The 12,408-nt window shown below is 39.2% G+C and overlaps 4 protein-coding genes and 1 long non-coding RNA gene across 8 annotated transcripts; 1 reads left to right on the plus strand and 4 right to left on the minus strand.

Moving 5' to 3' along the window:
* Positions 1-230: 230 nt before the first annotated feature.
* AT3G14520 (Terpenoid cyclases/Protein prenyltransferases superfamily protein) lies at positions 231-2,912 on the minus strand. The gene is made up of 7 exons (NM_112312.5): positions 2,563-2,912; positions 2,201-2,471; positions 1,704-2,088; positions 1,401-1,619; positions 1,167-1,305; positions 828-1,076; positions 231-741 (listed from the first exon to the last, which is right to left on the minus strand). Exons 1-7 carry the CDS (start codon positions 2,815-2,817, stop codon positions 442-444), a joined length of 1,818 nt encoding a protein of 605 aa, NP_188070.2. The 5' UTR covers positions 2,818-2,912; the 3' UTR covers positions 231-441.
* Positions 2,913-3,664: 752 nt separating this feature from the next.
* AT3G14530 (Terpenoid synthases superfamily protein) lies at positions 3,665-5,057 on the minus strand. The gene is made up of 2 exons (NM_112313.3): positions 4,531-5,057; positions 3,665-4,457 (listed from the first exon to the last, which is right to left on the minus strand). The coding sequence occupies exons 1-2, from the start codon at positions 5,020-5,022 to the stop codon at positions 3,867-3,869; spliced, it is 1,083 nt and encodes a 360-aa protein (NP_188071.1). The 5' UTR covers positions 5,023-5,057; the 3' UTR covers positions 3,665-3,866.
* An 836-nt stretch (positions 5,058-5,893) lies between these two features.
* On the minus strand, positions 5,894-8,586 carry AT3G14540 (Terpenoid cyclases/Protein prenyltransferases superfamily protein). 2 transcript variants are annotated; one of them, NM_112314.3, is made up of 7 exons: positions 8,265-8,586; positions 7,908-8,178; positions 7,424-7,808; positions 7,130-7,348; positions 6,912-7,050; positions 6,579-6,827; positions 5,894-6,487 (listed from the first exon to the last, which is right to left on the minus strand). In NM_112314.3, exons 1-7 carry the CDS (start codon positions 8,508-8,510, stop codon positions 6,188-6,190), a joined length of 1,809 nt encoding a protein of 602 aa, NP_188072.1. In that variant the 5' UTR covers positions 8,511-8,586; the 3' UTR covers positions 5,894-6,187. The 2 variants fall into 2 exon arrangements, with proteins under 2 accessions (NP_188072.1, NP_001325469.1); NM_001338121.1 differs by having other exon boundaries at positions 5,894-6,827.
* A 550-nt stretch (positions 8,587-9,136) lies between these two features.
* GGPS3 (geranylgeranyl pyrophosphate synthase 3) lies at positions 9,137-12,061 on the minus strand. 3 transcript variants are annotated; one of them, NM_001338122.1, is made up of 4 exons: positions 11,726-12,061; positions 10,952-11,628; positions 10,028-10,658; positions 9,137-9,918 (listed from the first exon to the last, which is right to left on the minus strand). In NM_001338122.1, exons 3-4 carry the CDS (start codon positions 10,517-10,519, stop codon positions 9,328-9,330), a joined length of 1,083 nt encoding a protein of 360 aa, NP_001319550.1. In that variant the 5' UTR covers positions 10,520-10,658; positions 10,952-11,628; positions 11,726-12,061; the 3' UTR covers positions 9,137-9,327. The 3 variants fall into 3 exon arrangements, with proteins under 3 accessions (NP_001319550.1, NP_001326728.1, NP_188073.2); NM_001338123.1 differs by having other exon boundaries at positions 10,952-12,061; NM_112315.4 differs by lacking the exons at positions 10,952-11,628; positions 11,726-12,061 and having other exon boundaries at positions 9,140-9,918; positions 10,028-10,569.
* On the plus strand, positions 11,547-11,860 carry AT3G02985. The gene has a single exon (NR_140959.1). It is a non-coding gene; the product is annotated as an other RNA (long non-coding RNA).
* Positions 12,062-12,408: the final 347 nt, after the last annotated feature.

The following is a 12,408-nucleotide window of genomic DNA, read 5'->3' on the forward strand; positions in this document are numbered from 1 at the left end:
TATGTGAACCGGGAAAAATGGGAGGGACAAAGTCATACAATCATTTAAGTTGATTTATGGAGAATACAAGCTATCATGTTTTTCAGTTAACCGGTCACCTGACCTGTTCAATGTCTTAAGTGCATTAAATTGAGTATTCCCTCAAAGTTACGACATAACCGTCTTTACGATCATGTCCTGTAACAAGAACCACATCGGGTCAACTGATCTGGTATAGGCCTGTGTAGATACGGAGATTGGTCTTAAGATAGAGAGGCACACTCTTAACGTGAGCTAGCTTAAGAATGAACAAATTCAACATGGTTAGAAGTTTTACGAGTTAACCATGCAACAAAATGACTTTATATTAAATTAAAAATTAAGAATATTTTAGATATTCAGTCTTGAGGCAGGTAACAGAGTCATAAATTTCTTCTTAGAATTGGTGTGTGTTGCACGTCATTATGAAAGGGGTATTGGGTGGACGTACAAGGAGGTCATAAAGTGTTCGATTTTGCCTTTGGGTTCACTGTATCCATCACCCTCCGTGTACATCACATCGAAGAGGCGTGCAAAGTTGAGGCATCGCAGCAGAACCTGGCGTGGCACATGGTCATGTGAGTTCATGAACTCCTCCATAACCACTTTTTTGTTGTTGCTGTATATTTTACGCAACTCTTGGGATGCTTCTTCTTTGGTGACTCCATATTGTTTCATGTAACAGTTGAGCCCATTAGCCACCTCTCCTCTGTTTATCTCGGTCTACAAATATCATTTATTCATGAGAACTAAAAAAACAAAAATCACAAGAAAACCAAAGACATCCCTATATTTAATGTGCCGTGTACCTCGTAGGTTCCTACGTCATTTGCTAAACGGAACATTACATTTAGCGCTTGGATGATTAGGGGATTGGAACTGAGCCACTCAAAAGCTTCCTTTTCACTGACATCTTCCATTCCTATAAAGCAATATCCTGCATAACCATCCATCCCAGCTGTCACCAACCCAACTTTCATGTACTCATCAAAGGATGGTACGTCGCCCGTTCGTGCCCACTCTGTTAACTGTTTGTCCGCCTTTGCTACGTTCTTGAACTGTGTTTTAGAATCCAAGAACTAATTAGATTCCACTAACTATACATATACATTAATTGGCTTCATATTCAGCTTATTTGGCTACATTACCCTTTCCAACACTTGTTTCACGCCGTATGATCGTCCTTTCGGTCTCATTTCTTGTTCAATCTCTCCCATAACTTCAAACACACTTTCGAGGACTGTTCGTAAATAGTCCGGAAGTTTATCATCGGCACCAATATTCAACCTGGTCATGCCAAGATTTTTACACGATTGAATAAATAAATAAAGAAGAAGAAAGAGGCATATATTTATGAATAAACACATAAATATAGCAAGCACCTCTGCAAACATTCGGTAAGAACCGCAACTTCGGGTACAGTTGCATGTGCATCATAAGTGTCATCCACAACAACCATGGTCATGATGATTTTAGCCACTATGATCCTCCCAAGAGAATAGTGTGGCTCGAAGTACGGCCCCAAACCCCCGAGATGGCTCTCTACAAGTCTATCCCTAATGTAAGGTAACTTAGATGCAAGATCTAGGTCCTTCCACCATCTGCAACCATAAAAGTGACTGAATTGGGGAAATTGAAACCGAGACTAATGTCATCAACAAAAAGATTGGAGATGAGTATGTCACTTGGTGAGAGTTTTGAGTTCTTGGATATAATGAAACTGGCAAAAGTTGAAGTTAAGCTTTGCAAACTTGAGCAGGATCTTGTTGTGACCTTCTTCTTGTTCGTAGTAAGATATATATTCTCTTGCCACTAGTACTTCTATGTTACAGTATCGAGGTATGTATAATGAGTTTTGTATATGCTTCAAGAGATGGGGAGTTGCACCGGATACGTTACCACCTATCCAAGAATCCAAGTGATTCTGGGCGAAACTCGATGCTTCGTCCATTATATCTTCAGAGGGTGTTCCTAGATGCGCGACTTCGAACAACTGTAGCATTCCTCTAACATCTTTGGCTAGACTCTCCTTGAACCTCCCATCTTCACCTCTGAATCTATCAAAGGCATCTACAATAAAACCGTATAGCCAAATTATATACTGTTAAGTAATTAAATACATATGTCCTTTTATGAATATGCTGCATGCATGCATGCGAATCAAGGAAAGTGATATTCTTACCACAAGACATCTTGTGACCGTATAGTCTAAAGACCTCAAACATGATGGAGATTGTCTCCAAATCATCTTCCCCAACTATTATGTCATCCAACTTTGTGAAACTGTGTTTAAGGATATCTTGAATCTCCTTATCAAAATGATAAGAGCTCCCGAGGCTAACGAGCAAATGGATTAGACGAATCTTCTCCTTGTCGCTGCTTTGAGAAGACATGAGCATGTCTTTCACCAGTGGCTTCATAGTTTCAATCTCTCTTTCTAGTTCATCAAATTCCTAGAAATTGAAGACAAAATTGGCTTGTCAAGAACCATGTTTTCTGCTACAAGATTCGAGAAAAAAAAGAAGTTCATATGAATGCACTTACACCGCGGTCGAGGGAAACAGAGAGAAAGTGATCTCCCCAAAGAGAGGGAGAAAAGTACGTTGAAGGACGACTACCCTCAAGATCATCACTACTCTTTGTAGACCTTACACATACCAAGTGGTGTTTTTTTGCCGGTTTCAGGGGAAGAGTGTGCTTTTGAAGCAAACGCTGAGGAAAGAGAGAGAGGTTGGACGTGAGACAGAGAGGAACGTTGTGAACGTTAGGAAGACCAAAAAACGTTCTTGTTGCGTCCATGTTGTTACTCTTAACTCTGTTTAGAGAAGAAGTAATATCTAGAGAAACTCTGTTTTTAATGTTTGATGTCTATTTCAAATTACTCTGTTTGATTGGACACATTTGTGAAACATAGGGAGAGAAATGTCAGATGTTCATTGAATTTGGTTAAATGGCTTGGAATCCAAGCTATCATGTTAATTTACTTCCCATGTGCAAAAAACTCGCAATTGTTGCTTGCTTCCACACTGCTATTGCCGAAAACATACATATGATATTGATATTTAGAGGTGTACTCTGTTTCTAATGTTTGATTTCCATTTCAAACTACTCTGTTTTATTTTGTTTGGGCTGGACACATATGTGAGTGAACATTAAAAGCATTCACAGGCGCACATATGATTGAATTAGTTGAGAATGTTAGACAATCATATTAATCAATCATATTTAATATGATTGAATTATGTTGAGAATGTTAGACAATCATTTAATATGATTGAATTGATTGAGAATCCAAGCAATCAATGTTCAATCTCTATCTCTATCTCATAATTGCATTAAATTCTTTCCAAGTTACGACAAAGCAGTGTTTGTGAGTATCAAGGTCTGCTCTGCAACAAGAACCACATCGGGTCAACTGTGGTTTTGGTCCGGTACATACGAAGGCTGAGGCACACTTTCAACATGAGCTGGCTTTTTGGGTTCCGAAATTCGTTCTTGCGAAGCTTCAGTAACCAAAAAATACAAATCTATATTCTCTGTTTTTGGTTGAAGTACATTGTTTACTATAGTAGGAGATCTTTCAAACTCTGGTTTTAAATAAAGCTAACCTGCGCTCACATTTTAGTTCTGATTTGTCCGAATCCTTACGCTAAGATTTAGTTCCTATGAGCAAACCGTATTGATATTTTTCCAACATTACATTATTAAGATTCAAAAACATAATACAACTTGAAAACACATGAGAGAGATGATCACACAGCATTGATGATTTATAAAAAACAAGACCATAGATCCAAGTAAAAGGACTTGTTAGAAGATTAGATGCATTGATCAGTCCATGAAAAGTATCAGTTGTGTCTGCAAGCAATGTAGCTGGCAAGAGCCACCAAAGGCGCCGCCTTACTTGGATCAAACCCTAGAAGCTGTTCCTCTGCTTCTCTCCTCAGTTTCTCTGCAACTTCCCTGGATCCCTCCAAACCTATCAGCCTTGGATACGTCAGCTTTCCGGCCATTACGTCTTTTCCGGCTGTCTTACCCAATTCCTCAGTAGATTTTGTTACGTCGAGAATGTCATCAACAACCTGAAACAGTAGTCCAATACACCTAGCATACTTTCTAAGCTTTTCGATTTCTTGCTCTGTTCCACCTCCCATTATAACCCCTAAAACTGCCGCTGCCTCCAACAATGCCGCCGTTTTGTGGAGATGGATGAACTCTAGATGCTCCAATCCAACCTTGTCTGGATTCAATCTTTCGCTGGCTAGGTCTATCATTTGTCCAGCAACTAGCCCTGTAGTCCCTATGGCCCTGGCCAGCTCAACCACGGCGCGAATCATCTTCTCGGGAGCGACCAACCCACTCGACACAACCGTCATGTGCTCAAACGCCAATGCAAGGAGTGCATCACCCGCCAAAACCGCCATGTCTTCTCCATATACCTTGTTTGAGCAAAAGTTGGTTCAACACTAGTTCAGCATTATCTCTGAGCCTTCATATAATTAAACAACATACCTTGTGATTGGTGGGCTTGCCTCTACGGAGGTCGGCATTGTCCATGCACGGAAGATCGTCATGAATGAGAGAGCTTGTGTGGATCATCTCGACCGCGCAAGCGGCTGACATGGCAGTAGCCTCGTCGCCCCCCACAAGCTCACAAGCGGCAATGCAGAGCAGAGGCCTCACACGTTTTCCGCCCGCTAGCAAAGAGTACCTGACCGCTTCTTGGATAGTAAGGGGTTTCAGAAGCGGTACGGAAACGTCGAGAGCCGCATTTACAGACTCGGCTTTGCGGATCATATACAACTTGAAATCAAAAGCAGAGTTGTTATCGTTGCTTTTTCCCTCTGGTTGAATCATGTGCCCTGCGTCTTGTGAGGTGAGGGCAGAAGAGAGAGATAAAACGGTGCGTTTTCGGAGACTCTTGACGGAAGATATGGAGTTGTCTCTTCTTCCTCTGGATTGGCTGAAGAGGGAGGATGAGCTGAGATGAACAGTAGTAGCCATGGCCGATCCAAGAGTAATTGTGTTTGCCAATTAATAGCATGTGGAGCTCTTAATAGGTTTATTGGATTTGGAAATAGTATGAATTAAAAAATGCATTATCTTCCAACAAAGTAGTATGAATTACGGGATGAATAAACAAGGTTATAATATTTAAATGCAATATGGTTATAAGTTTTACGATCCTTACTTCCTTAGCCATGAGATTTTGAACTTTATAAAAAATACGACATGGTTATAAGCGCACAACATGTGGTAATCAAATTTTCCAAATTTTAATATTGTTTTAAAATTTGGTTAAACTACTCTGTTTGAACTTTGAACCAAGAAAAAAGAAAGATAAAGTACTCTGTTTTGGTTAAACTATGTTTGTATCGAAGAACTCGATTTTATGTTTGATTTCTATTTCGAAAGCAGTCTCTTTGCACTCTATTTTTCGTTAATCTCGAAAGAAAACTCGTTCTCAAGTTTCAGTTCCACTCACCTGAATCCCACATATGTCATTGACGAGGCTGAAACATTAATGAATGTATCTTATCTTCGACTTGGTTTCAATACACATAGGAAAATACTTACAACTTTGATAAGTCTTCAAAGAGGAATTGGTAGTATGAATTACGGAATGAATAAAGAAGGTTAGAATACAACATGGTTATAAGTTTTACGAGTTTACCTTTGTTCAGTCCTTTAGTCCATGACTCATGAGATTGTGAACTATAAAATATGCAACATGGCTATAATGTGGCAATCAATACTTGCGAATTTTGATACTGTCTAAAATATTTTCCTATAGAATATTAATAAACTAAATTTAATTGGAAAAGTGATTACATTCAAAATCTATTAGTTTTGATTAAACGATAAATTATGTGGTGAATTTGCTATACAACTAAATTGGTGAATAAAACTTGCAGAAAAGACATGGTGACATTTTTGGTTTCAGGAAGTCACAAAACAACCATTCTTGCTACTCTCATAAGAATTTTTTTTTTTGTAGAAATTATCTGCCTTGGCGTAACAGTGAATAAACAGAGAACCCAAAAGGCTACACAACATCACCAAATAGGAAAAACGGAGTCAGAAAATTTCTTCTTAAGAGATTATTAAAAAAGAAAAAAGAAGAAGAAGCAAGGGTTAACTTAGAATTGGTGTGTGTAGTTCGACGTCATTATGAAAGGGGTATTGGGTGGACGTACAAGGAGGTCATAAAGTGTTCGATTTTGCCTTTGGGCTCACTGTATCCATCACCCTCTGTGTATATCACATCGAAGAGGCGTGCAAAGTTTAGGCATCGCAGCAGAACCTGGCGCGGTACACGGTCATGTGAGTTCATGAACTCCTCCACAACCACTTTTTTGTTGTATATGTACATTTTACGCAACTCACGGGATGCTTCTTCCTTGGTGACTCCATATTGTTTCATGTAACAGTTGAGCCCATTAGCCACCTCTCCTCTGTTTATCTCGGTCTACAAATATCATTTGTTCATGAAAGACTAAAAGAAGAGGAAAACAGAAACCACTAGAAAACCAATGAGATCTCTAAGATTTGCGGTGTACCTCGTAGGTTCCTACGTCATTTGCTATACGGAACAGTACATTCAGAGCGTCGATGAGTAGGGGATTGGAATTGAGCCACTCAAAAGCTTCCTTCTCATTGATATCTTCCATTCCTATAAAGCAATATCCTGCATAATCACCCATCCCAGCTGTCACCAATCCAACCTTCATGTACTCATCAAAGGTTGGTACGTGGCCTTTCCGTGCCCACTCTGTCAACTGTTTGTACGCCTTCGCAATGATCTTGAACTGATGTTTGGAATCAAAGAACTAATTAGAGTCCACTAACTATACATGTACATTGGTTAGTTTCATGTTCAGCTTATACATTACCCTTTCCAACACTTGTTTCACGCTGTATGATCTTCCTTTCGGTGACATTTCTTGTTCAATCTCTCCCATAACTTCAAACACACTTTCGAGGACGATTCTCAAATAGCCTGATAGTTTATCATCGGCACCAATATTCAACCTGGTCATGCCAAGATTTTTCACACGCTTGAATAAATTTTAAAGATATGAATAAACACACACACACATATATATAGCACCTCTGAAAATATTCCGTAAGAACCGTAGCTTCGGGTATAGTTGCATGTGCATCATATGTGTCATCCGCAACAACGATTATCATGATGGTCTTAGCCACTATGATCCTCCCAAGAGAATACTGTGGCTCGAAGTACGGTCCCAGACCCCCGAGATGGCTCTCTACAGATCTATCCCTAATGTAAGGTAGTTTAGATGCAAGATCTAAGTCCTTCCACCATCTGCAACCATAAAAAGAAAATCAATTGGGAGATCGAGACCAATGTTATGAACAAGGTTGAAGATGAGAATGTCACTTGGTGAGAGTTTTGATTTCTTGGATGTAATGACACTGGCAAAAGTTGAAGTTAAGTTTTGCAAACTTTAGCAGGATCTCGTTGTAACCTTCTTCTTGTTCGTAGTAAGATATATATTCTCTTGCTACTAGTACTTCTATGTTACAGTATCGAGGTATGTACAATGAGTTTTGTATATGCTTCAAGATGTGGGGACTTGCACTGGATACGTTACCACTTGTCAAAGACTCCAAGTGATTCCGCGTAAACCTCAATGCTTCATCCATTATATCTTCAGAGAGTGTTCCTAGATGCGCGACTTCGAACAACTGTAGCATTCCTCTAACATCTTTAGCTAGACTCTCTTTAAACCTCCCATCTCCACCTCTGAATCTATCAAAGGCATCTACAATAATAATAATAAAGAAAACCGTATATCCACTATAAGTAATTAAACATGGTTCATCAATGTATTTATGTGAATAAAGGAAACTGATATTTTTACCACAAGACATCTTATGACCGTATAGCCTAAAGACCTCAAACATAATGGAGATTGTTTCCAAATCATCTTCCTCAACTATTATGCCATCCAACTTTGTGAAACTGTGTTTAAGGATATCTTGAATCTCCTTATCAAAATGATAAGAGCTCCCGAGGCTAACGAGCAAATGGATGAGACGAATCTTCTCCTTGTCGCTGCTTTGAGAAGACATGAGCATGTCTTTCACCAGCGGCTTCATAGTTTCAATCTCTCTTTCTAGTTCAACAAATTCCTAGAAAATGAATACAAATTGGCTAGTCAGTAACCATGTTTTCTGCAACATGATTCTTGAAAAAAGGCTCATATGAATACACTTACAGCGTGGTCGAGGGAAACAGAGAGAAAGTGATCTCCCCAAAGAGAAGGAGAAAAGTACGTCGAAGGACGACTAGTCTCAAGATCATCACTACTCTTAGTAGACCTTACACATACCAAGTGGTGTATCTTTACCGGTTTCAGGGAAAGATTGTGCTTGTCAAGCAAACGCTGAGGAATGAGAGAGAGGTTGGGCGTGAGAGAGAGAGGAACGCTAAGACCACCAAAACCCATTCTTGTTGCTTCCATGTTGTTACTGTAAAAAGGATAAAGACGAAAAACTATTTAGAGAAACTCTGTTCTTAATGTTTGCGCTGATGCTTCAAACTTTCAAATGGCTGATTTGAATAAAACAAAATAAAGTAACTACGAATCGTAATTAGTGGTTTTTTTTTTTTTTTTTTATGGTTGGACACATATTGCGAGGGAAAATGTCAGACGAAGATTTAGTTTGATTTAGTGGGAAAATCCAAGCTATTATTAAATTCTGTAATGTTTGGGTTGGGCACATTAGTGAACATTAAAAGCATTCATTAGACAAATCATTTAATATGACTGAATTATGTTGAGAATGTTAGACAATCATTTAATATGATTGAATTAATTGAGAATCCAAGCAATCAATGTTCAATCTCTATCTCTGACTGGCATTAAGTTCGTTCCAAGTTACGATACAGCAGTGTTTGTGAATATCATGGTCTGCATTCAACAAGAACCACATCGGGTCAACTGTGGTTTTTGTCTGGAATTCGTTCTTGCTGCTGCTTCAATAACAAAAATTCAGATCTTTATACTCTGTTTTGGGTGAAGAAAACCCATAAGCTAAACTTGCGCTCACGTTTTAGTTCTGATCATCTGAATCCTTACGCTACGATTTAGTTCCTATGAGCAAATCTTATTGATATTTTTCGAACATTACATTATTAAGATTCAAAAACATAATACAACTTGAAAACAAATGAGAGAGATGATCACACGGCATAGATGATTTATAAGAAACAAGACCATAGATCTAAGTAAAAGGACTTGTTAGGAGATTGATGCATTGAGGATATGATCAGTCCATTCAGTTGTGTCTGCAAGCGATGTAGCTAGCAAGAGCCACCAGAGGCGCCGCCTTACTTGGATCAAACCCTAGAAGTTGTTCCTCTGCTTCTCTCCTCAGTTTCTCTGCAACTTCCTTTGATCTCTCCAAACCTATCAGCCTTGGATACGTCAGCTTTCCAGCCATTACGTCTTTTCCTGCAGTCTTTCCCAATTCCTCAGTAGATTTTGTTACGTCGAGAATGTCATCAACCACCTGAAACAGTAGTCCAATACACCTAGCATACTTTCTAAGCTTTTCGATCTCTTCCTCTGTTCCACCTCCCATTATAACCCCTAAAACCGCCGCTGCCTCCAACAATGCCGCCGTTTTGTGGAGATGGATGAACTCTAGATGCTCCAATCCAACCTTGTCTGGATTCAGTCTTTCGCTGGCTAGGTCTATCATTTGTCCAGCAACTAGCCCTGTAGTCCCTATGGCCCTGGCCAGCTCAACCACCGCGCGAATCATCCTCTCGGGAGCGACCAACCCACTCGACACAAACGTCATGTGCTCAAACGCCAATGCAAGGAGTGCATCACCTGCCAAAACCGCCATGTCTTCTCCATATACCTTGTTTGAGCAAAAATTGGTCCAACACGAGTGAATATTTACTAAAATCAATGAACGATTCAAATCTAGTGAGCATTTCTTTGAGCCTTTATATGATTTAACAACATACCTTGTGGTTGGTGGGCTTGCCTCTGCGGAGGTCGGCATTGTCCATGCACGGAAGATCGTCATGAATAAGAGAGCTTGTGTGGATCATCTCAACCGCGCAAGCAGCTGACATGGCAGTAGCCTCGTCGCCTCCCACAAGCTCGCAGACGGCAATGCAGAGCAGAGGCCTCACACGTTTTCCGCCCGCTAGCAATGAGTACCGCACGGCTTCCTGGACAGTGAGGGGTTCTCGGAGCGGTACAGAAACGTCGAGAGCCGCATTTACAGATTCGGCTTTGCGGATCATATACAACTTGAAATCAAAAGCAGAGTTGTGATCATTGCATTTTCCCTCTGGTGGAATCATGTCTCTGCCACCTTGTGAGGTGAGGGCAGAAGAGGGAGACAAACCTGTGCGTTTTTTGAGACTCTTGACGGAAGATATGGAGTTGTCTCTTCTTCCTCTGGATTGGATGAAGAGGGAGAATGAGCTGAGATGAACAGTAGTAGCCATGGCCTATCCACCGTCTCTAATAGAACTTTATAAATGTGGAGCTCTTAATAGGTTTTTCTTTCTTCTTAATAGGTTTCTTGTAGTTGGAAGCAATGAGGGTCAACATCTTCAGCTTCACTGTTATTTTGAATTGTAATTTCTGCAAACAATATAGTATGAATATTTTTCAATTATGGGATGAAAAAGTAAACAATCTATGTACATACTTTAACAAAGTAAGAAGTTTAAAATAATGATTAGAATAATTGAATGCAAATCAGATTTCGTTTAAGTAGTGATAGGAGGAAATTCTAATAAAAAGATTGACATCACAAGTAGAGAAAATCAAGTACCCCAATTTGTGAAGTCCGATCCTAGAACATAATGATTGTCTTAACGTTTATGCCACTTGATCAGAGTAAGTGAAATACAGAGAATTAATTAAGTACTTACAGTTCATAATCGATTTGTTCTAGGAGAATATGTAAGTGAATTTTGAACTAACAAGTTACACGCCATGCTCATCTTCACAATTCTGCAGTTCATAGAAGTTAGATCAATGCAGCCAAAGCAGATGTTGTGACAAACACACACTACTGAGAGCACAGAGCTTTGGATGAAACTTTTTTCCTAAAGCATACATCTTATTAAACCAACGAAGCGCCTCCTCATGCTCTCCACTGCTGACAAACACAGATACTATAACGGTACAGTTGATATTGTCCTTATTTAGCTAACACTAAGAACAACTCCACAAATTTAGAGAGGACTCCTTTTCCTAGAAAATCCATTTGGTTATATTTGCCAAGGAAACCACATCTTTCTTCTAAAAAAGGTTCATAAGCTTCAAATATTTGGTCATGCTCAGACTCTAGAGGAAATGGAAGAAACGAACCCAAAAATCTTCCCACAGGCTTTAAACATGACAGCAAAAGTGCTTCAATTAACTAAAACCTCAACTTGTCTCAATTATCAGAAAACAAACCAAACCCATCTCTGAAACAAGCTTCAATCATATATATAGCAGTTCATGCAACCATATTTTTCTCAGGGCTCCTCTCTGGCTTCAACAAAAAAGTTCCCATCAAACAGCAAGCTAATACGATCTCAGAATTCTCTTCTACCACACCCTGAAAAAAAGATGCTAATAGCCTCGTTTAATTTGATTATTTTCAAATAACCACTTATCTAGGCGTTCGAAGAAACCATAAATATTCCCCCTTTTACCTAACGCTAAGTCACGTTTTTCTCAGGCATAGAAGCGAACACCACGTAGTAGTCTTCCTCCGACATCGAACTATAACAAGTTTAGTTGTGGTTCTCTCAGGCATTTCATCGAACACTTTGTCTGCTTTGATCATCTTACCATTTTTCATACATCGCAGCACAAGTAATTATATTTCAAAACGACATACACCTGAAAGATTCTTCCAGATTTGATATTCCAGAGGAAACGCCACAAGTATAAACCCATGTGGTTGAAATCGCCCGCATGAGTTGATTCCACGGAAAGGCGGGAAAATATCGAGGGTTTCTATCAGCGCAAACGCAAGCCCGTCGTATATATAGTAATTAAAGGGTATTTTATCTCCATCATACGTTACCGTTACTTCTTAATTTGTATTAGATCCTTAATTAATTAACTTGGTCAACACCATGCATATTGACCTGACATGTATATTTATTTATTTTGCTTATGTTCTCAAAAAAAGATTTCAAATCGATTATTCATCTTCTCAAATGTTTGTATTAATTAATTAGAAGGGAAAAAACACGAAATTTCTGTAATAATAGTTTGATGCGTGGTTTGATATTATAAGCTTGTAAATGTTTACAAGACGACTTTACCATAAACTCCGTATACTTTTAGTTTTAAGAATCAAAAACCATGTTCTATTAGATCACTATAT

The sequence above is a fragment of the Arabidopsis thaliana genome, chromosome 3, assembly GCF_000001735.4.
Source record: "Arabidopsis thaliana chromosome 3, partial sequence".
NCBI lineage: Eukaryota > Viridiplantae > Streptophyta > Magnoliopsida > Brassicales > Brassicaceae > Arabidopsis > Arabidopsis thaliana.